At 39.4% G+C, this 24,870-nt stretch overlaps 2 protein-coding genes and 1 pseudogene across 2 annotated transcripts; all 3 read left to right on the forward strand.

The window, feature by feature from the left end:
• Positions 1–515: 515 nt before the first annotated feature.
• Positions 516–2,774, forward strand: LOC113150514 (annotated as a pseudogene).
• Positions 2,775–4,955: 2,181 nt separating this feature from the next.
• Positions 4,956–9,477, forward strand: LOC113150515 (GTPase IMAP family member 8-like). Its single transcript, XM_026343063.1, has 2 exons — positions 4,956–4,971; positions 7,403–9,477. The coding sequence occupies exons 1-2, from the start codon at positions 4,956–4,958 to the stop codon at positions 9,475–9,477; spliced, it is 2,091 nt and encodes a 696-aa protein (XP_026198848.1).
• A 2,443-nt stretch (positions 9,478–11,920) lies between these two features.
• On the forward strand, positions 11,921–20,148 carry LOC113150516. Its single transcript, XM_026343064.2, has 4 exons — positions 11,921–12,250; positions 15,416–15,512; positions 15,912–16,523; positions 16,848–20,148. Exons 1-4 carry the CDS (start codon positions 11,921–11,923, stop codon positions 19,583–19,585), a joined length of 3,777 nt encoding a protein of 1,258 aa, XP_026198849.1. The 3' UTR covers positions 19,586–20,148.
• Positions 20,149–24,870: the final 4,722 nt, after the last annotated feature.

Raw genomic sequence — 24,870 nt, forward strand, 5'->3', positions numbered from 1 at the left:
ATAAAATGTTGTATTTCAGACAGAGACATCATGGAACCTGTAACAGACTCTCACAGTGAGTCCACCTGAATGATGCAAACACTAACACAGTTCAGAATGTCGGAAAATATACATATTATATACATAAATAAGTACTGTATTAGTTTGCTTAAAAAAATTTATTTTCAGTGTCTGAGCTGAGGGTCATTCTTCTGGGGAACAGCTGGTCGGCGAGGAGTTCAGTGGGGAACTTCATACTGCAAGAAACTAAATTCAGCGCTGAGGAAGAACCGGACTGTTGTCTGAGATTTGGAGGACAGTTAAAGGAGAAACGAGTCGTTCTCATCAACACTCCAGATCTGCTGAGTCCCAGCATCACTGAACAGAAACTGTCAGAGACTGTGAAACACTGTGTGAGACTCTCTGCTCCTGGACCTCATGTGTTCCTATTGGTGTTACAGCCTGAAGACTTCATGGAGGAACACAGACTGAGACTCTGCAGAGTCCTTGAAGACATCAGTGATCGATCGTTTGATCATTCACTGGTTTTAATGTCGACATCTAGAGATGAGACTTCAGGTGTTATGACAAAATGTAAACAATATCCACTGTTCAAAGACATTGTTAGAAGATGTCATTTCAGAGGTAGCAATCAGAAATACCTTGAACTTTCTGCATTGGTACAAAAAATAGAAACAGTTGTGATAAAGAACAATGGAGAACATGTGAGCTGTGATAGATTTGAGAAGATAACGTCTGGTTTAAATGCTGATCGAAGTTTGAAGGAACAGAAAGCAGCTGCAGTTTATCAAGCTCCTCAAAGTACATGTGGTGAGTATAGTGTTGAAGTAAAGATGAGTATTTTAATCATGCAGCAGTAACTGTTATACTTTATTTTGTGTTTTACTATGAAAGAAATCCCAGACAATGTGTACAATGTGTTAGCAAGTTAAATGTGTTTTATTAATTAATTTAAACTTCTTTTTTATTGCTTTTTTCAGCATCTGGATTCAGAGTTGTGCTTTTGGGAGGATGTGAGAACAAAAGTGAAGCACTTGGTAACTTCATCATACAGAGTGAAGCTTTTTATACACCCTCCCAAAAGGTTGAGGTTGCCCGTGGGGAGTGGAGAACAAAATTGTTATCTGTTGTGAAAACTCCAGACGTGTTCAGTCTGTCTGAGGAGATGATAAGAAGAGAGATGAAGAACTGTGTGAGTCTTTGTTCTCCTGGACCAAATGTTCTGCTGCTGTTAGTGAAACCTTCTGATTTCACTGAGGAGAACAGAAAAACACTGAAGTTCATCCTGAGTTTGTTTGATCAAGACGCTTTTAAATACTCAATGGTCGTCATCACACATGAGGAGAATGAAACCAGTTTGTCTGTTAAATTGCTCCTTAGAGGCTGTGAAGGAAGAAATTATAACATGTTTGAAAATGACCATAACCAGTTAATGAGGAAGATTGAGAACATTGTGCATGAAAACAAAGAGACCTTACTCAAGTTGACCGAAGAGACAAAAAGACCAAAGTCTGAACCCATCAAACCAGGTTTAAACCTGGTTCTGTGTGGTAGAAGAGGAGCAGGGAAGACTTCAGCAGCCAAGACCATTTTAGGTCGGACAGAGCTTCATTCAGTCTCCAACTCATCAGAGTGTGTTAAGAATCAGGGAGAGGTGTGTGGACGTTGGGTTTCCCTGGTGGAGCTGCCTGCCTTGTATGGAAAACCTCAGGAGACAGTGATGGAGGAATCATTCAGGTGTATCTCCCTCTGTGATCCTGAGGGGGTCCATGCCTTCATCCTGGTCCTACCTGTGGGTCCCCTCACTGATGAAGACAAGGGAGAGTTAGAGACCATCCAGAACACATTCAGCTCCCGAGTCAATGACTTCACCATGATTCTGTTCACTGTGGAGTCAGATCCTACAGATCCAGCTGTTGTTAAGTTTATAAGAGAGAACAGAGACATTCAGGAGCTCTGTCAGAGCTGTGGAGGAAGATATGTTGTTGTCATCAAGGACAGGAAGCAGATCTCTGAACTACTTGGAGACTGTGGAACAGATGAGAACTGTGGCTTCTGACTGCTTGAGAAAGAATGTGATTATCAAAGCTCAGTTGAATACGCAAGAAATACCAAACATACGATTTAAAGAAAAAAAGAACGACGTAAAAATCAGAGAGACTGAGAAAGGTAAACATCGTCTGAGCAGAGAGTGTCTCAGGATGGTGCTGATTGGAAAAACTGGGAGTGGGAAGAGTGCAACAGCAAACACGATTCTGGGGAAAAAACATTTTACCTCTAGAGCCAGCAACAAGTCAGTCACAAAGTCCTGCCAGAAAGCAGTGGGAGAGATTAATGGACGGCCTGTTGCTGTGGTTGACACCCCTGGCCTGTTTAACACAACACTATCCAGTGATGAAGTTCAACAGGAGCTTATGAAATGTGTCGACATGTTGTCTCCTGGACCTCATGTGTTCTTACTGGTGCTGCAGATCAGTCGCTTCACACAGGAGGAAGAAGAAGCCCTTAAAATGATCAAGAGGATATTTGGTGAAGATAGTGCAGATTTTATCTTTGTTCTGTTTACTAGAGGAGATGACCTGAAACATCAGTCACTTGAAGGTTTCATGCTTGAATGTGACAGTTTTGTCAAAGAAGTAATCGATGAATGTGGTGGAAGATACCACGTCCTCGACAACAAAGATCAGACAAACCGCTCACAAGTCACTGAGCTGATCACTAAAATTGAGGCAATGGTGAAGGAACACGGCAGCAATTGTTGGAAAATAAAATAAAATAACAAACATTTGAAAGAGAAGAAGAATGAAGGAGAAATACTCCTTACTATAATATAGTAATAGAGAAGAAAATAAAGATAAAGATAAACTTTATTGTCATTGCAACATCGTACAAGAGATTAAGGTGCCAACCAGTCTGTGCCATATATAAAATCAAAAAGGAATAAAAAACAGAATAAATAATTAGAGACACTCAAAAAGACAAATGTTTTATGGTCATAATCCTCCTAAAAGGACAACAAGAAACACTGAACACAAATTCAAAAGACGAGTGCTTTGTCATTCCTTTTTTAATAATGTAATTGACAGCTAATGCCACCTCCGATCAGAGGGACCAGGCAGACAACTTTAAACTTAAACCTATTTATAAAATTTAAAAAACATGGACCTCTGTATCTTCCTCATTTTGGTGTTATTTACAGATGTACACTGTACGGTTTACTACACTATATAATAGTTCTGTAAAATCCATGAAAGGATTAGGATCACTTTATCTCACGTCAAGTAATTTTTTCAGTTGTTGTATCTTATTCTGTTTTTTTTTTTTTTGTCTAACAGAGTTTTCACTTGCACATTATGTGTACAGAGATTTGCGAATAAGAACTGACGTGTGATGGGGTAAAATCACCTCCCATGCCATGATGGTTCTAGTTGCACTTTAGCAAGACATTCCTAATAAAAGATACTACATGTTTTAATCAGCCATAATGTTTACAGACCTTATTTTAGCGTGTCAGAAAGCTTGTTGTGCTAATTGGCATTAAGTAGGTTGTCATCTTCACTTGGTTGTAGGTTAGCTGATAAATTGGTCTGTTAGGGAGTGAGCACCTGAGACAGATTTACAAAAAAGTAAAAACCATGTTATCGCTTTTTAGTCTGGTCTGGTTAAAGCAGTCATGGCCAAAAGTCGGTGATGCAAATTTGAAGACCACAATTTCACCAATAAAGGCAAAAACTAAAATGTTGTGTCTTTGATTCTTGGTTTATTTGCAAAAGTCTGAAAATTATAAAAAGCTTATAACTTTCTTGGAACAAACAAAAAAACTGAAGCAAAAAAACAAACAAACAAACAAACAAAAAACAAAAAAACAGTCTCTGACCAGTTTGTTGTGAAGTGCAGGCTACTTGTCAATGACTGGTCCAACAATTAGCTTCTTGCTTTTACATTTTGAAAAATTCACATCACATTTCTTTGTATCACCGTGTTACAGGTCAAACTCTAACTCTAGCTGTTTTATATATGATAGTGTTTATACCAGGTCATTGTCCTGCCCACTTTGTTCACTGGGGTTTGTTAGAGAAGTTACTGTAGTTATCGCTGTGCTACTTTCATTTACAGTATGTACACAGGAAGCTGTGGCGCTCTTGGTAAGTGAAAATAATTTTAAATGTTACAAATAACATTGGACATGATGTAAAGACTATTTCTTTACAGAGTTAATTATTCATAATTTGTCTGTTGGGTCTGAAAAGAATTATTGCATGAACTCAGGTGAACACAGTTATCTGGTCTACAGTCAAGAATAACGATAACTGTCTGCGGTATTCATTCTACATGTTTAATACATGACAACTATCAAACAGATGGCAGGGTATCTGCAGCATGTCTGTGATGAAACTTTTGCATGCAAGATGAAAATGTAGTGCTCTGAATTGTTTCAATGTACTTGTTTTGATATTCATTCTTATATCAGTCTTATATCAGCAGATAAAGCTTTGTTTAAAACTCCAGAGTCTAAGGCTCAGTGTAAAGATGAAGTCAAGATAAATTTAATTACAGCAATACTGATCACAATAAAAAGGGTTATAATAAAACAAAATAACCAGCTGTAAAGAGTCTCAAACATGTTCATGTATTCTTCACTCACTGAGAATATGTTCAACTAGAGTGGTCACATTTCTGCCCACGGTCATAGTTTGACTTATGCTGTAATAAAAATAACAGGCATTCAATTAGGCAAATCCCATCAGGGAGGGAAGAGTAATTGTAGGTTGTATGCAATTCACTGAAGTAGCAACAAATTAATTTATCTAACATGAATTCTCGTATGTATTCACTATATGTGAATGAATAAATAAATAAAGGGTAAGAAAAAATGTAATCTGTAACTGGTGCTGTGTTCTTCAACCCAACAGTCAGTGGCTGAATTTCTTGTTGGTCTCTAACAGAATGCCAATATGGCTGCTTCATCTGGTGAGTCTGTTCAGACTTTATATCACACATATCCATCACATATGAATTATTTTCATTTACACTTGTTCACATAATGGTTTAATTGTGAAGAAACCTTTAGAAGTGATTATGTCAGCACTGCTGCCAGGCTGTTCAAAAAGTCTGGGACAAAAAAGTATTCAACAGCATCAAGTTCATTAGTTTTGCATTGATAAATTGAGCCTAGTCTGTGGAGGATAATATACCAGTGAATGTCCATAATAAGTTCATTACCCCTCTATACATCTCTATATTTACAAATGTTTATTTGTAAAAAATAAAGAAAGAAAGAAAAAAGTGTGGCGTGAATTTTTTGTCAGCCCCCGTTCCTATGACCCCTAACTAAAATCCAGTAAATCCAAGTGCCCTAAGAGGTCACCAAATTTTTTGATTTAAAGAAAACCTTAAGAAGTCCTATTTGCAGTTTGCAACACACCATGTGGAGGACACAGCAAACATGTGGAAGAAGATGCCTCCTGTGATACTTGGTGGTGGCAGCATCATGTTGTGAGATGCTTTTCTTCAGTTGGGACAGGGAAGCGGGTCAAATTTGATGAGAAGATGGATGGAGATAAATACAAGGCAATCTTAGAAGTTGGAGTCTGCAAAAGACTTGAGTCTAAGGGGAAGGTTTACCTTTTAGCAGGACAATGAGTCTCAACATACAGCATGAGCACACAGATTCCCTCTATCCAATCTGACTGAACTTGAGCTAAAAGAATGAACACAAATTTTAATCTCTAGATGTGTAAAGCTGGTGGAGAAATGTAGATCTACAAAGTATTGACTCAGGGGAGCTGAACCCAAATGTATGCCAGACCTTTCAGATATTTAATTGTTAATAATTTGAAAACTATAATTAATTTTCTTTCCACAATAATGTCCCACATTTTGTTGGTCTAAATCCCAATAACGCACATTTACATTTGTGGTTGTAATGTGAAAAAGTTCAAGAGGTATGAACACTTTTGCAAAGCCGCAGCAGATGCTACTCTTCCACTATTGGCTCATATAGGATGAGATTGTTTGGTACAGGAAGAGTACATCTAGTTAACCAGTAAATTAAAGGAACCAAGAAAATCACTTCAGAAAATCACTGCTTAGAACACAACTTCTTTATTAAGTCATACAGTAAAACAAATTCCTGTTCTAGCTTTATTTTATTATTTAGTATTTGTGCTCACTTGATACCCTATTGTACAAAATATCATAAAAATAACAACACTAATAGTTTTTATCTTTACAGCCACAGATGATTTGTTACCCTTTACACGCAACAGAAGCTTTGAAGTCATTCCACCTCACAGTGAGTTTTATAAGAAATGGCATAGCACAGTGTTAATATATATGTATAAAAAATGTAAGACTATATGAATTATATATTACATACTGTAAAAAAAACATTACCTCAAATCATCAAATCTTGTATTTAATTGTGACATGTTTAAGATTAAATGATGACATTGCTTTATGCCTCACCAGTTTTCTCTTTGTTTATCATTTCAGTGTCTGAACTGAGGGTTGTTTTGATGGGAAACAACTGGTCTGAGAGAAGTTCAGTGGGAAACGTAATACTGAGAGAGACAAAATTAAACACTCAGGAAGAACCAGACCGCTGCATCAGAGCCAGTGGACGGTTAAAGGAGAGAAAAATAGTTCTCATAAACACTCCAGATCTGCTGCATCCCAACATCTCTGAGCTGAAACTGACAGAGTTTGTAGAACACTGTGCAAGTCTCTGTGATCCTGGACCTCATGTGTTCCTGTTGGTTCTACAGCCTGAAGACTTCACTGAGGAACAGAGTCTGAGACTTTGCAGAGTCCTTCAACTCTTCAGCTCTCAATCATTCGATCATTCACTTGTACTGATATCACCACCCAGAACAGAGAAGCTAGATTTACAGGTCACTTCCATACATGGTGAAGTTTTACAGGACTTGATTAGAAGATGTAAATACAGGTCGTTGAGGCTGAAATACCCTGAGTTTTCTGTGTTGATGAGAAACATGAACCACATTGTTAAAAACAACAACACAAGGCACCTGAACTGTGAACATCTAAGTAAAAAACACATGAGAGCGGTTCCTGTCAGCTTGGATCATGCTGGAACTGTTGGTAAGAGCAGGAAATATTTGATAATGTGAGAACTTAAATGTAAAAGACTGTGATGTGCTGTGACTAATGGTTTGATGTTGTTCCAACTGTCTGTGAGGATTACTTATTCCTTAGACACTGACCCGAAAATGTCTGATAAAAAGATTTTCTCAATCACCACCTCTATCTATTGCAATAAATTTTCACAACTATTGAAAAAATCTTTGTCCTGGAAATAAGCCCCGAGGTCAGTCATGTTGTTCTAACAGGAACTTTGGAAACTTGTTTTCAGTGTTTCTATTTTTGTTTCCTTTCCCAGAACATGAACTCAGGGTTTTGCTGTTTGGGAAGAGCCAACACAATAAAACAACACTTTCTAATTTCATCATGAAGATACAAGGATTGGATGATTCACAATTAGCTCTGCTCAAGCAACACGAAGTTGGACAGTGGAGAGGAAAAGCATTAACAGTAGTTAAAGGTCCAGACATGTTCAGTCTGCCTGTGGAAACAGTGAGAGAAGAGATGAAGAACTGTGTGACTCTTTGTTCTCCTGGACCAAATGTTCTGCTGCTGTTGGTGAGGCCTTCTGATTTCACTGAGGAGAACAGGAAAACACTGAAGTTCATCCTGAGTTTGTTTGATCAAGATGCTTTTAAATACTCAATGGTCGTCATCACACATGAGGAGGATGAAACCAGTTTGTCTGTTAAATGGCTCATTAGAGGCTGTGGTGGAAGAAATTACAACATGTTTGAAAATGATCATAACCAGTTAATGAGGAAGATTGAGAACATTGTGCATGAAAATAAAGGGACCTTCCTCAAGTTGACCGAAGAGACAAAAAGACCAAAGTCTGACGCCATCAAACCAGCTTTAAACCTGGTTCTGTGTGGTAGAAGAGGAGCAGTGAAGACTTCAGCAGCCAAGACCATTTTAGGTCAGACAGAGCTTCATTCAGTCTCCATCTCATCAGAGTGTTCTAAGAATCAGGGAGAGGTGTGTGGACGTTGGGTTTCCCTGGTGGAGCTGCCTGCCTTGTATGGAAAACCTCAGGAGACACTGATGGAGGAATCATTCAGGTGTATCTCCCTCTGTGATCCTGAGGGGGTCCATGCCTTCATCCTGGTCCTACCTGTGGGTCCCCTCACTGATGAAGACAAGGGAGAGTTAGAGACCATCCAGAACACATTCAGCTCTATAGTCAATGACTTCACCATGATTCTGTTCACTGTGGAGTCAGATCCTACAGATCCAGCTGTTGTTAACTTTGTAAGAGAGAACAGAGACATCCAGGAGCTCTGTCAGAGCTGTGGAGGAAGATATGTTGTTGTCAACATCAAGGACAGGAAGCAGATCCCTGAGCTGTTGGATGATGTGGAAAAGATGACCCTGGGTTTAAGAAATATGTTTACAAAGGCTCACTTAAATATGCAAAAGAGTCAGAATGTGACATCTAAACATGAAAAAGCTGATGTAAAAATCAGAGGGACTGAGAAAGGTAAACATCGTCTGAGCAGAGAGTGTCTCAGGATGGTGCTGATTGGAAAAACTGGTAGTGGGAAGAGTGCAACAGCAAACACGATTTTGGGCAAAAAACATTTTACTGCTAGAGCCAGCAACAAGTCAGTCACAAAGTCCTGCCAGAAAGCAGTGGGAGAGATTAATGGACGGCCTGTCGCTGTGGTTGACACCCCCGGCTTATTCGATACAACTTTGTCAAGTGATGAAATTCAACAGGAGCTTATGAAATGTGTCGACATGTTGTCTCCTGGACCTCATGTGTTCTTACTGGTGCTGCAGATCAGTCGCTTCACACAGGAGGAAGAAGAAGCCCTTAAAATGATCAAGAGGATATTTGGTGAAGATAGTGCAGATTTTATCTTTGTTCTGTTTACTAGAGGAGATGACCTGAAACATCAGTCACTTGAAGGTTTCATGCTTGAATGTGACAGTTTTGTCAAAGAAGTAATCGATGAATGTGGTGGAAGATACCACGTCCTAGACAACAAAGATCAGACAAACCGCTCACAAGTCACTGAGCTGATCACTAAAATTGAGACAATGGTGAGGAAAAATAGTGGCACTTGCTATAAGACAGCACCAGTAATTGAAAAACAAGTGAACATGATTATGAAAGAGATGGAAGAAATCCAAAGAGAGAAAGAGGCCCTTGAAAGAAAACACATGAGGGAAATTAGAGTGCTGGACGATAAAATAAAAGCACAGGAATGCAGAATTGGAGAAGAAAGGAAAAGGAACACTCGCAGCAACGCAGAAATAGAGAAGAAAATGATGAGCCTCAAGGAGGAAATGGACAGCTTGAAGCAAAAACAAGAAAAAGAAATGTCCGAATTAAAGCAAAAACATAAAACTAAATGCACTATTCTGTGATGAGATTGCCTCATGTAATAGTTAATTGAGGATATGGAGATAATTAATGGTATTTGTTCAATATGATTCTTCTAAAAAGGCAACAGAATAAATTAAACACAAATTTAAAGGAATCAGTCAAGACAGAACAGAGTTGTTTCTTCTTTTATTTTTTCACGTCAGAATGTTCATGTAACCCTTGTACGGGTCTCTGTACATCATAAAGGCGTTTTTTAAAGTTCACCAGTTCCTTAGACATTGGGACCAGTTTCTTTACTGTCTTTAGTTTTCTCAGTCCAGTGGGTTATCGGTATTCTTTCGAGTAATAATAATGTTCATAATAAATAATCTAGTCTAAATGATTTTTCTATCATTTTATTCAAGTTTTATTTAGTAAAAGAGGCAGAATTTCTTCTAACAGATATATTCCGTCAATGCAGTAAATATTTATTTGTCATAGCGAATTATTACCTTGTTCTGTAGGAACAACAAGTAACTGGCACCGAATGATAGTATCATGTACACAAATCTTTAAATGACATTTGTAATTGTGTGTACAAATCTGTAAATTTGCATAAGTTTTGTACATGTGTAAAAAAATCTGAAAATAAATTTAATCTTATTTTGCTTAAATTGTTTGTTTTCTGGGTGAATGACTGCCCATGCCATGATGGCTGTGGTTAAGCAACATGTTCCTGTTAACTGACATGTCAGTGACAGGAACTTCACGTTGTTATCAAGTATAATGTTTACAGTTCACTAAGATTTATTGTACTAATTAGCACTAAACAAACTACAGCTAAGGCTTATCGGCTTTCTTTAATTTACAAATTATTTAACAAATTCAAACTTAGGCCTGATGACTGGACTGAATCTGAAAATGGTTTATGACAGAAGCTTTTACCTTTCAACATTATACTTTGCCTAATGCCTGTTCACTAGGTAGACAAGGGTGTTGGTCTGTTAACAACATCAAGGACAAGGAAGTGAAACTGTGGCACTATAAATCCTACTCGAAGACAAGACATTACTGTTGCACTGCTTTCTTTTATTGCCAGTAGTAAAGATGTGTTGTGAATAATTGTTTTTTTTATGTAGTAGTGGTACTAGAAGTAGTAGTAGTAGAAGTAATTTCTTTTTTGTGGTAGATTCAAGATTCAAAACACTTGTTTTGCCTTGTTAAAGTTTCTCTCAATTTAGACAGTAGGAAAGAACCACAACCAGAAAAGATCCACACCAACACAATACCAAAACTCAATATATACACAGAATATTGAAATATGGATGAGATGGGTCAAAAACAATAGACCAGAGTGGAATGATAATACAAACTACATACAACAAACTAGACACAGATTCTTGCTTGTGTTTATGCACCCACCCACACACACACACACACATCAGTGCCCACTGTGAAGCTTCGAACGTCATCGCTGTTTCGTTTCGCGCTTCGTTCCTTCAAAATGTTTCGAGCTTATTGCTCTTAGACTTGGCTAGATATGAAACTGAGTTCATCCATACAAAAATCCACCTTGGACCCCCATCACCACATAATTGGCACAACCAGTTTTCAATAAACACATCAGTTCATATACACTGCTCAAAAAAATAAAGGGAACACTTAAACAACACAATGTAACTCCAAGTCAATCACACTTCTGAGTAATCAAACTGCCCACTTAGGAAGCCACACTGATTGACAATCAGTTTCACATGCTGTTGTGCAAATGGAATAGACAACAGGTGGAAATTATAGGCAATTAGCAAGATACCCCCAATAAAGGAGTGGTTCTGCAGGTAATGGCCACAGACCACTTCTCAGTTCCGTTGCTTTCTGGCTGCTGTTTTGGTCACTTTTGAATGCTAGTGGTTCTTTCACTCTAGTGGTAGCATAAGACGGAGTCTACAACCCACACAAGTGGCTCAGGTAGTGCAGCTCATCCAGGATGGCACATCAATGCGAGCTGTGGCAAGAAGGTTTGCTGTGTCTGTCAGCGTAGTGTCCAGAGCATGGAGGCGCTACCAGGAGACAAGGCAGTACATTAGGAGATGTGGAGGAGGCCGTAGGAGAGCAGCCACCCAGTAGCAGGACCGCTACCTCTGCCTTTGTCCAAGGAGGAACAGGAGGAGCACTGCCAGAGCCCTGTAAAATGACCCCCAGCAGGCCACAAATGTGCATGTGTCTGCTCAAATGGTCAGAAACAGACTCCATGAGGGTGGTATGGGAACCCACCGTCCACAGGTGGCGGTTGTGCTTACAGCCTAACACCGTGCAGGACATTTGGCATTTGCCAGAGAACACCAAGGTTGGCACATTCGCCACTGGCGCCCTGTGCTCTTCACAGATGAAAACAGGTTCACACTGAGCACATGTGACAGACGTGACAGAGTCTGGAGACACCCTGGAGAACTTTCTGCTGCCTGCAATATCCTCCACCATGACCAATTTGGCAGTGAGTCAGTAATGGTGTGGGGTGGCATTTCTTCGAAGGGCTGCACAGCCCTCCATGGGCTCACTAGAGGTAGCCTGACTGCCATTAGGTACCGAGATGAGATCCTCAGACCCCTTGTGAGACCATATGCCGGTGTGGTTGGCCTTGGGTTCCTCCTAATGCAAGACAATGCTAGACCTCATGTGGCTGGAGTGTGTCAGCAGTTCCTACAAGTCGAAGGCATTGATGCTATGGACTGGCCCGCCCGTTCCCCAGACCTGAATCCAATTGAGCACATCTGGGACATCATGTCTCGCTTCTTCCACCACCGCCACGTTGCACCACAGACTGTCCAGAAGGATGTTGGCGGATGCTTTAGTATAAGTCTGGGAGGAGATCCCTCAGGAGACCACCGCCACCTCATCAGGAGCATGCCCAGGCGTTGAAGGGAGGTCATACAGGCATGTGGACGCCACACACACCACTGAGCCTCATTTTAACTTGTTTTAAGGACATTACATCAAAGTTGGATCAGCCCGTAGTGTGTTTTTCCACTTCAGTTTTGAGTGTGACTCCAAATCCAGACCTCCATGGGTTAATAAATTTAGTTTCCATTGATAATCTTTGTGTGATTTTGTTGTTAGCACATTCAACTATGAACACAATAAAGTATTTCATAAGAATATTTAATTCAGTCAGATCTAGGTTGTGTTATTTTAGTGTTCCCTTTATTTTTTTTGAGCAGTGTACATTGTAAACCAGTGGAATCAAACTAAGAATCACAGGACCTATCATTTACATGAATTGGTTCAGGGTTTGCCCTGACACAGTTTACACTTGGTCTTTACTGGTGCTGAGTTACAGTTAGGTTCAAGAGTATTTGGACATTACCTTTACACACCTCAGAATTCATCTTACTATTTCTGTCAGCAGTCATATCATCTATAAACACGAGTTAGCCTGTAGCAGCCATGCATGTCCATTCAATAACACTGCCTCCACTATGTTTGACACATGATACTTCAGATCATTCATTTTCCTTCAATTCATCCTACCTTTCTCTTCCTATCATTCTGATAAATGTTAATCTTGGTTTCATCAGTCCAAAGAACATAAGAGGATTTTTCGTGTTTTTGGCAAAGTCTAATGACTTTTTAATCCAGAGTTGAATTCTGCTGATGCTCTTTACCAAAGAAAGGACTCTACAATCATCCTCTTTAGTTGTCTTCCATGGTCTTTATTGAGCTCACCAGTTCTTTCTTTCTTTATAGGAATGTACTAAAGTTTGATTTGGCCACACCTGAGATTTTTGCCATCTCTCATAGATTTACAGTTGGTATCCTTCTGTTAACTAAAGTAAAACCAATATTTACAATAATATAATAATAGCTATCAAATGCCAATCAATACCTGATATCAACTGCAGACCTTTTACCTGCTTCATTTGTTTTCAAGTGAAAGGGGAATAGACTGCACCTGGTCAATTACTGTACCTTCTTCTCAGTCAACTGGACAAATAGTCTTGAGCCCCTGAAAATGGTAGTACTTAATTTTGGTCCAATCTCCAAACGGTAAAGGCAATATTTTTGTGACACCTCTTAAAATAAACCTTGAAGTCAACACCTTGATCTCATCTGGATTATTTTATTTCAAATCACTTGTGGTGGGTTATAAAAGCAAAATCATAGAAACTCTGTCGTTGTCCGTCTGGGCCCAAGTGTATTTGGCTCTGACCAGTTTGTTTTAAGCCCACAGTGAACCAGTGGACGGGTGTTTGCTGGATTCTTGTCCCTGATGGTCCAACAATTAGCTTTTTGTTTTCAGTACTTAAGATTTTGTAAAATCAACATCAGATTTCTTTCAATCACTCTGTTACAGGTTAAACATTTACTCTGCAGTTTCATTTATGACAGTGATATCGCCAGTGCATTGTCCTGCCCATTCTGCTGTGAAATGATTGTTAGGTGAGTTACTGTCGTTAACACTGTCAAACTTTCAATTATATACGTGAGGAAAGAATGAGGCCGTGATCGCATTGGTAAGTAAAAACAATTTTAAATAATTGTTTATAAACACCTTAGACATGAACACTGAAGTAAAGAATTTCTTTAAATAGTAAATCCAAATCTGTTCTTAAAGTATCTCAGGTACTGTTCAAGCCGGGTGATCAGAGGGACAGGTGTCTTTTGCTTTTGGGTCTTTCATGAATAAGTACATAAACTCTGTTTAAGGTACAACAATATCACAGCTCTGCAGTCAAGAATGTCAATAACAGTCTTACTGGAACAGTATTCGTACCTGCATGTTTAATAAGTTATAACTGATTACAGGTTAGTGTCCGCATGTCTGTCGTGAAACCTCTGCACAAAAGACAAAAACATAGTGAAAAATGTGCAGTTTAAATGTATTTATCTGGACAAAGTTGTTCTTGTATCAGTCTGATATCAGCAGATAAATCTCTGTTGCAGACTTCTGAGTCTAAGGTTCAGAGTTGAGATGAGGTAAAGATAAAGTTTCATTTGATTACAGCAATAATGACAACAACAATAATAAAGAATAATAAAGACAACCAGCCGTAAGCAGTACTTTCATGGTTTTAATACTTTCATGTTGGTAAAAGCCGCGGCCAGATGCATTATTTTTAAGTTGTTCACATGAGATCACAGGAATGCATTGAGGGATTTTATTCATATTTGGCAAAAGGTCAAACAAAGGACAAACTTTTTAGGTTTTGGTGGCCAGAGGTCATGGTGACTGTGACTGTAGGTCTGCCCCATCTATCCCATTTTTATGAAAGTGATATAACAGGAATACATAAGGAAATGTTTTCAAATTTGGCACAAAGGTCCCCTTGAACTCATGGACAAACAGAACATGTTTTAGTTAGTGGAACAGTGTGTATGTCTCATTCACATAAACTTTATATCTCAAATACATCTGGAAAGATCATCAAATCCATTTTAAATTGTGCATAAACATATTACAATACGAGTCTAGACAGACATGCATGTAAGCTAAACCTTACTAGTTAGGGAAATGGTGTAAAACCACAATTTGGTAATTCTAGTTTAATATCACATAAACAAGAGTGCATCACATGTTACTGACAGGTAAACAATTAGTCAAATCAGTCTTTTACGTCCTGCGTAATGATACTTCAATGTAGGCAGATCAAGTAGTTCAATTAGAGTTTTAACACAGTTTATTGAAGGAGCAACAAACATGTTTTCTGTGATTACACTCAAACAGATGTCAGTATTAACATCAATGGGGCAAGTTACCTCAGACTGACAACAAAATACAGCATTCTGTACATATATTGAACCCCTGATAAATCTCTGCTCTATCCTTTCTCTGAAATGGCTGCTGCCACTCTGTTCACTTTATTTTAGGCACCTGACCCAAATTTAGGTTTGCAGCCAGGTGATCCTATATCCTGATTGACTGATGACCACCAGGCACGATTTTAGCTATTTAGAGAAACAGCATAGGAATAATTAGTCTTAATTTTGCCATTTTACCTCTAGGTCTTGAAATCCTGTAAGAGGATTCATCAAGTGAATGTATCTGAACTACATGTTGAAAACGGTGACACTATGGCAGAGTCTATGTCTGCAGGATCTGGTGAGTCCACACATCCACTTTTCTACCTTATCGGTACTCAAACAATTCTCAGTCACTCATTCAAATATACAGTCACACCGATGCCAGAGTTGCTGTGCAGCCGACCTGATGCACTGGGGGAAACTTGGAGTCCAGTGCCTTGTCCAAGAACATTCAGAACAGGAGGAGTAACTGTAACTTAAAGTAATTCATGAGTTGCTTTGATTACATTTGTCTTTATCCTTACAGCCTCAGGTGATTTGTTACCCAGGACACGCAGAAGCAGTATTGAATTACTGCCACCTCACATAGCCTGTGAGTTTTATGAGAAATAACATAGCACATTGGTAATTTAGATATTATATTATATATTTATATTGAATACAGTGCAAAATGGAAAGATGTTTTTTTCACTTTCAGTGTCTGAGCTGAGGGTTGTCCTGCTGGGGAACAACTGGTCTGAGAGGAGTTCAGTGGGAAACTTCATTCTAAGTGAAGCTAAGTTCAACACGCAGGAAAAACCAGAACACTGTGTCAGAGTCACAGGACAGTTGAATGATAAAAAAATTATTTTAATCAACACCCCAGATCTGCTGCGTCCCAACATCTCTGAGCACACCCTGACAGAGTCTGTAGAAAACTGTGCGAGTCTCTCTGCTCCTGGACCTCATGTGTTCCTGCTGGTTCTTCAGCCTGAAGACTTCACTGAGGCACAAAAACTAAGACTTTGCAGAGTCCTTCAACTCTTCAGTGATGAATCTTTCAGCCATTCACTGGTACTAATAGCAGCACCTAGAGCTCAGAGGTCAGGTTTACAGATTCCTTACACACGTGGTTTGGAACCTTTACAGGACTTTGTCAAAAGATGTAGATACATGTCACTGAGGCTGAAATACCTTGAATTTTCGGAGTTGCTGAGAAACATAAACAGAATTGTGGAGAAGAACAACAGAAGACACGTGAACTGCGATCATCTAATTAAAAAACAAGCAAGACTGGTTCCTGTCACCAGGGATTGTACTGGATCTGCTGGTAAGTGTGGCAAATATTTTCAGGATGTGAAATTTAATTCTTTAACATGCTGACATGCCGAAACAATTGCTGAAGCTGATAGTATTTGTGACATAAAACAGTACTGTTTGACTGAAAGTAAAATTGATTCCATAATTTAAGATGATATCAAGACACTGTGTGGCAGGTACTCAAATGACTGATAAAAATATTTTCTCAACCGCCACCTCTATCTATTGCATTAAACATTCACAACTACTTGAAAAATCTCAGGTCAATGATGCTGTTCTAACAGGAACTTTGGAAACTTTTTTTCAGTGTTCCTATTTTTGTTTCCTTTCCCAGAACATGAACTCAGGGTTTTGCTGTTTGGAAAGAGCCAACACAAAAAATCAACACTTACTAATTTCATAATGAAGAAAAAAGGTTTTGATTTTTCAAGGTTTTCTCTTCCCAAGCAACACGAAGTTGGACAGTGGAGAGGAAAAGCATTAACATTAGTTAAAGGTCCAGACATGTTCAGTCTGCCTGTGGAAACAGCGAGAGAAGAGATGAAGAACTGTGTGACTCTTTGTTCTCCTGGACCAAATGTTCTGCTGCTGTTGGTGAGACCTTCTGATTTCACTGAGGAGAACAGAAAAACACTGAAGTTCATCCTGAGTTTGTTTGATCAAGATGCTTTGAAATACTCAATGGTCGTCATCACACATGAGGAGGATGAAACCAGTTTCTATGTTAAATGGCTCATTAGAGGCTGTGAAGGAAGAAATTACAACATGTTTGAAAATGACCATAACCAGTTAATGAGGAAGATTGAGAACATTGTGCATGAAAACAAAGGGACCTTCCTCAAGTTGACCGAGGAGACCAAAAGACCAAAGTCTGAACCCATCAAACCAGCTTTAAACCTGGTTCTGTGTGGTAGAAGAGGAGCAGGGAAGTCTTCAGCAGCCAAGACCATTTTAGGTCAGACAGAGCTTCATTCAGTCTCCAACTCATCAAAGTGTGTTAAGAATCAGGGAGAGGTGTGTGGACGTTGGGTTTCCCTGGTGGAGCTGCCTGCCTTGTATGGAAAACCTCACGAGATGGTGATGGAGGAATCATTTAGGTGTATCTCCCTCTGTGATCCTGAGGGGGTCCATGCCTTCATCCTGGTCCTACCTGTGGGTCCCCTCACTGATGAAGACAAGGGAGAGTTAGAGACCATCCAGAACACATTCAGCTCCCGAGTCAATGACTTCACCATGATTCTGTTCACTTTGGAGTCAGATCCTACAGATCCAGCTGTTGTTAACTTTATAAGAGAGAACAGAGACATCCAGGAGCTCTGTCAGAGCTGTGGAGGAAGATATGTTGTTGTCAACATCAAGTACAAGCGACAGATCCCAGAGCTCTTGGACACTGTGGTAAAGATCAGAGTTGGAGGAGTCAAATGCTTCACGAAGGACATGTTCACTAAGGCTCAGATGGAGAAGGTTGGAAAACTTAAAGCTGAATTACAAAATGTGAAGCGCAGCAGTAAGGTTGACACTGATAATGAAATACAGAACACAGATTGTCTTAGGATGGTGCTGATTGGAAAGACTGGCAGTGGAAAGAGCGCAACAGCAAACACCATTTTGAGCAACAAACAGTTCGAATCCAGAGCCAGTCAGAGGTCAGTGACCAGAATTTGCCAGAAAGCGTCAGGAGACATTGATGGACGACCTGTTGTTGTGGTCGATACCCCCGGTTTGTTTGACACCACCCTCTCTGCTGATGAAGTTAAGGAAGAACTTGTAAAGTGTATCAACATGTTGTCTCCTGGACCACATGTGTTCTTACTGGTTCTGCAGATCGGCCGTTTTACAGAGGAAGAAAAAGTAGCAGTGGAAATGATCAAGAAGATTTTCGGTAAGAAGTCTGGAAGCTTCATCATTGTTACATTCACCAGAGGAGATGATCTAGAGGAGAAATCAATTGAACGTTACATAGAAGAAGACTGTGCTGACTTTGTAAAATGTCTGATAAAGGACTGTGGAAACAGATACCATGTCTTCAATAACAAAGATCAGACAAACTGGACACAAGTCACTGAGCTGCTGTACAAAGTTGAAGCCATGGTGAAGGAAAATGGAGGCAGCTACTACACTACTGAGATGTTCCAAGAAGCTGAGACAGCAATACAACAGGCAGTGGAGAGGATACTGAAGGAGAAGGAAGAAGAGATGAAGAGAGAGAGAGAGGAGCTGAAAAGGAAGCATGAAGAAGAAATGACAAATATAAAAAGAAAAATGGAAGAACAAATATCCAAAATGGAATCAGAGCGAGAACTAATAGAGAATCGACTAAAGGAAAAGGAGGACTACATTAACAGGGAGCAAGAGGAGAGAGAGAGAGAACGAGAAATTAGAGAAGATGAAGATAGAAAGAGGAGACAACAGGAAGAAATTCAGCAGATGGAGTGGGAACTCAAACTGGAAACTTTAGAAAAACAAATATTAGAGTCACAGTCAAAGGAAGAGCTGAGCGGAGAGCTGGAGAACAACAGAGAAGAACTGAGAAAAGAGAGAGAAGCCTGGGAGAAGGAGAGAAACAAGTGGTGGGACAACAGATATAAAGAAAATATACAGAGACGAGAGCAGGAAAAAATACGACTTCAGAGGCTGAAGGAGGAATATGAACAAGAAAAAGTGGAGTATCAGAAAAAGATAAAGGAATATAGTATCAGAATAGAACAAAAAGAAAGAGAGAGACAAGTGATGGAGAACAACAACTTTAAAAAACTGGAGGAAATGAAACAGAAATATGAGGAGGAGGCCAGAAATCAAGCAGAAGAACTCAATGATTTTAGAGAGAAATACACCAAAGACTTTGAAGCTCTGATCGAAAAGTACGATGAGGAACTAAAGGATCTGAGGCAAACATATGAGACTTTAATGAAGGAGAGAGAGGAAGACAAAAGAGAGTTTACTATGCTGCATCAGCTCTCCACCCACAAAGAAGAAAGTCTGAAAGAAGAACTGAAGGAGCTGCAGAAAAAGAAGGAAGAAGAAATGGAAAACATTAGAAAGAAATATAAACACAAGTGCATCATTTGCTGATGGAGCTCCTCATTCTTTAACAGTTAATTTAGTCAAGACAGACAAACATTAATTTACTACATCAGATAATTTAAACCAGTAACAAGCAGGAGACATATTCAGCACTGACTGTAGGAGCCAGCAGATGATCATTGTTCCCAGAGGAGAGTTAAACTACAGCAGCTGCATTCACTCAGATCTTCACCCCCATTCACATTTTTACTTAAATATTTAAATGTTCCAGGTATTTTGTCCACCCTCTGTCTACCTGCAATTACCATATTTGAGTTAATGAATGGTTAAACTGAGCACAGATCGAATTAGTTTCACATCATCTCAGGTGAGTTTTCCCTGCTGCGTCCAGCAGGTGAAGCTCTAACCATCAACTAATGAGGTGAAGTCAGATACAGAACTTCTCTGCATTGAATCTGTATTTAAGGTTTTTCAGTTGATTTCAAATATGAAAACTTTCAACGTTGTTTGTTTAATGTTCAATAATGATGTAATTTTTACCATAGCAGAGTTTAAGAACATATTTTTTTTGTAAATCACTAATAACTTTGGACATGTGCTGTGTTTCAGTGTATGAGCTGTAAAGTTTCACGTGTAGTTTTCCTAAAGTAATTAAGTAAAATGTTCTGTGTTTTATGTGTGTTAGGTCAACAGCAATGACAATAAAAAAGTTGGTCTGTTAATAAAATAAGAAGATGACATTTACATTTAGCAGATGCTTTTATCCAAAGTGACTTACAAGGATAGGCAGGGTAAGCGTAAGGAGGTTTCACCCAGGGACCCCTATTGGAGGTAGGCCACAGCTGGGATTCGAACCCCAGTCTACCACATGGAAGGTGGTGATCTTACCAGTACACTTATCAGATGCTGATGAACATATCTTTCTATTCTGGATGCTGTGGACTTCGTAGAACCTCCTGTAACAGTCTTTCTTTTATCACTGCTCGGTGACACAGCAAGAATCCAGTTGGAGGGAGACACAAAAAAAAAACTAGATAATGACAAAAATAGAATAGAAGGATTTAATTACAACTTAATAAGTAGCATGTTTTCGTGTGTGGCCACTTTCCTTTTAGTATGAGACATTGAATAGTAAATAACTAATGCATTGCAGTAACTTTAGTTGAAGGTGGATTTGTTATAGACATTCAGCTAATGAGCCCTTAATCTGTGTCTGATGTTCGTTAAATCAGTCGGCAACCGAACTTTGCTTACTCTGCTAGTTCCCATCCCATCCAAGTCCAGTGACTTATTGATTGGATCTTCAATAGTTGAGTATAAATTCACTCTAAATATTGTGGTTTAATGTCCTGCAGATGTGACCCCATTTCTAATGAATGTCCTAAATTGCACAGGGGGCCAAAATCCAAAACACACTTTAGGTCGCCGGCCGAACAGGATAAACATTTATTGAACACACTAAAACTTTTAAAACTTAACTTTTTTTACATAAACCTTAAATAACTTATACCATTTTGATCTGTATAAAAATATATCCTCTCTAAATTAAACAAGTTAGAAATAAAGTAAACATTAAAAGAACAAACATTCAAATTTCTTTAATCTTATGTCATTTTATATAAAAAATAAACTTAAATTTTAAATATCCCAAAAGATTTTCCTCTCCATAAAAATATATCCTGTCAAAATTATACAAATTCAAAATGTGAACATGCTGCATCACAAAACCTGGAAATATAAATAAAATTTGTGCTTTTCAGCAATAACAAATCAAATCATTCAGTCTTTGCTCTTATGTCTTTTTATCAGAGCTGTATCTGTTTTTGTCAACAAGTTTGTTTATATTTGTTGTGAGGTTCTGTGTTGTGGAGATTCTCAGGATGGACTGTAGGTTCTCACCAGTGAGACGACTCCTGTGTGCTGTTTTGTTAGTCTTCATCACTGAGAAGAGCTTCTCACATAGATTTGTGCTACCAAACATAAACAAGGTTCGAGCCGCATGTGGACGGAGCTGGGACATTTCTGCGGGAATGGAGAGAATAAACTGTGCAGGTCCTGCAGTGTCCTACTTTACCTTCAGTCATTACACTGCAGCTCAATCAGCTCCATCTGAATCTGCACAGGTGAAGTTTACATATAGACGGTAAATGTGTTGCGAAGCAACTCTAAATTATTTTCTTGTTCGTCAAAGTCACCAAAGCTCCGTGAGAACTCAGTTAATCAGCAAAGTGCGTATTTCTGAACACCGCTGTAACGATATGTTTCAACATTACTTGGCATCGTGAGGACCAGCTTCATAATAACTAGCAGCATCATAAACTAGACTTGATTAACGTGGAATGTGTTCGGCAAGGCAGCTGAAGCGCTTCATTATGGGATCTGTAGTTTATTGTGTTACCAGCGCTTCATATCGCCGGGCCATTAATAACAATAATATAGAAATGATCTTGCGGGCCGTGAGTTTGACACATATGTGCTAAAGCATTAGTATAAAACAGTTTTAGAGTCAGGGTGAGATTTTGACCACCAGGCTCAACAAGGACACGACAACTATGCCTAGTTTAAACAAGTTTACTTTAAGAAGCTTGGATGAGATGAAGGAGGTCTGGGATCTGGTGGCACAGTGTAGTAAGCAGACAGGTTTAGGGTCTAGACTAGTGTCAGTACTACTCAGTTGAGGGGTATGGTCAAATCAAAGAATGAACAGATTCACTGTATATACACAATATGCAGAAGCAGAGGGAGCAAGATGGCTGAGTGGAGCAAGGGAGGCTGGGTAATATAGTCCAGGTTCTGTGGTGAGGCGACTAAAGTGGATGGTGGCAGGTGAATATGGCGGCAGAGGAACGGAGGATGCTGGGAGTATTGGTCCAGGAGCCAGAAAGTGACGAGAGGCAGGTAAGTGGCTTGTGGTCCGTGTAATTGGAGAGGGGAGAGAACAAACAAACAATATATCGAGTAGGCCTACACCCACAATCATGGTCAGTTCCAGAAATCAGTTAATAAGATAAGATAAGAAAACGTTTATTAGTTCCACAATGGGGAAATTGCATTTTTACAACAGGTTAAATACACTAGAATGTCAGAAAGATAGTCTGACCAAAGGGGCTTAATTAAAGATGAAAGACTAAACTGGCACAGTCTGAGATAAATAAACTAAGAAATCTGAGAGTACAAACAGTACAGTAATAAATAAAATATATCCATGTAAGTACAGTATATTAGCAGTGTGAGTTCATTGTACAGTCTGACTGCAGCAGGGAGAAAAGATCTACGTAATCTCTCCTTCGCACAGCGAGGGTGGATCAGTCTGTCACTGAAGCTGCTCCCCAGAGCAGACAGGGCGTCCTGCAGTGGGTGAGACTCGTGGTCTAGCATGGATGTCAGTTTTGCCAGGACCTTTCTCTCACCCACCTCTCGCACTGAGTCCAAGGGACAGACCAGGACAGAGCTAGAATTCTTGATTACTTTGTCCAGCTTCTTCCTCTCCCTCTCTGTGATGCTGATGCTCCAGCAGGCCACACCGTACAGGATGGCGGATGCCACTACAGAGTCATAGAAGGTCTTCAGGAGTGCTCCCTTCACTCCAAAAGACCTCAGTCTCCTCAGGAGGTACAACCTGCTCTGACCCTTCCTAAACAGTGCATCCGTGTACGAGTCCAGTCTAGTTTATTGTTTAGGTGAACACCCAGATACTTGTAAGAGTCCACTTTCTCAATAGCTGTTCCCTGTGTGTTCACCGGTTAGGGGACAGCAGACTGCCGTCTGCGAAAATCCACCACCATCTCCTTGGTTTTCTTCGCATTGATCAGGAGGTGGTTTTGCCGACACCATGCCACAAAGTTCTGCGTAAGTCCTCTGTACTCCGCGTCTTCGTCATCAGGTATCAGGTTGACAATCGCAGAATTATCTGAGAACTTCGGCAGAACACAGCTGTCCATGTTGTGCCTGAAGTCTGCAGTGCAGAGGGTGAAGAGGAAGGGGCCCAGAACAGTCCCCTGGGGGGCTGCCACACTGCATGTCAGCCTTTCAGACATACAGTCCCGGGCTCTAACAAACTGTGGTCTATTTATGAGATAGTCCAGAATCCACTCTGTAAGGTCAAGGTCCACACCACTGGTCTGAAGCTGCTGGGATCTCTGGCATGTGGTGTCTTAGGCACAGGTACCACACAGGAGGTCTTCCAGAGTTACCAGTCAATTGATTAGAGAGCACTGTCCGAGAAAGCAAAAGAATCCAATTGAATTTCCCTTTTATTTGTAAAACACACACATACATAGTACGTGTACGAGTGAGGTTTTGGATTTAACCCCATGTGTCCTATATCACAGTATTTGTCCATAGACTCGTTATCTTCAGCTTTAGTATTTCTATCGCACATAATTTATTTACACTTCTTACACAACCTTTCTTTTCTGTCGGATACTAGCTCAGCTAGCAAAACCTAATATAAAAGTTCAACAATAAATTCGTTATGAAGTGGTTATTGTTCAGTTTGTACTGGCACTGTGCTGGCAGAGAAACAGAAACAGAGATAACTTTAACTCACAGTCAGTTAAAATGAGTTTCTTCCTGCAGGCTATATTCCCTGTGACAGCGTGTGAAGAAGGGGTCTGACGTGTTTCATTTCCTCATTCACACAGTGCACTTTATATTATTAAAGCTCATTCATTTTTCAGATATATATGTTGGAGGAAGAAGTTGGCAGATTATTTGTTTTTAGCTTTAGGAACAATTGTTAACGTTACTGTCAATAATCCTGATGCTGTTGTACAACTTTTGTTTAATTTTGTATCACATGAGTAAAATATCAAAGAGAAATATAGCAGTCTTTAAAGTTTAAAAAAACCCCATAAAAAACCATGAAGCAGAGTGAAAAGGTCTTGATACTTGGGTCATGTAATAGATTCCATTGGTTTTCCGTGCAATCACTCTGTTCTTCAGAAATAAGGAAATGTCTTTCTCTGTATTTTTACAATCCTCAAAAACTGAACTAACCTGAATGACTGGACTTATAACTAGAGACTGAGGTTCAAAATATTTAACAAACTGCTGACGATCTCTATCAAAGCTCAGTGCAGATTATTTACACCCATAAACTTCATACACATTCACCAAAGTGGACAAGGTGCCCCTTTAGTACCTGATATAAACTATATATAGTCCACTACCCACCAACACCCACCCTGAAGAAAACTGACCACAAACTATGCAGCCATGCACTTTGTGGTACAGTTTTGCTTTTATTCACTATGTCTATGCTAAGAATTTGTGCCTATACATGTTGGTTTTGGGTCTCTTCATATTTATTTCTGTTTCTTTGCATTTGTTTT

This window comes from Anabas testudineus, chromosome 9, assembly GCF_900324465.2.
Source record: "Anabas testudineus chromosome 9, fAnaTes1.2, whole genome shotgun sequence".
NCBI lineage: Eukaryota > Metazoa > Chordata > Actinopteri > Anabantiformes > Anabantidae > Anabas > Anabas testudineus.

What these genes read in the sequence shown, in the direction of transcription:
- LOC113150516 (XM_026343064.2), top strand. Translation starts at nt 11,921, where the DNA reads ATGGTGTGGGGTGGCATTTCTTCGAAGGGCTGCACAGCCCTCCATGGG. An exon ending in GTCTATGTCTGCAGGATCTG is followed by an intron (nt 15,513 to 15,911) that starts GTGAGTCCACAC and finishes TTTCACTTTCAG; the next exon opens with TGTCTGAGCTGAGGGTTGTC. An exon ending in GGATTGTACTGGATCTGCTG is followed by an intron (nt 16,524 to 16,847) that starts GTAAGTGTGGCA and finishes TTCCTTTCCCAG; the next exon opens with AACATGAACTCAGGGTTTTG.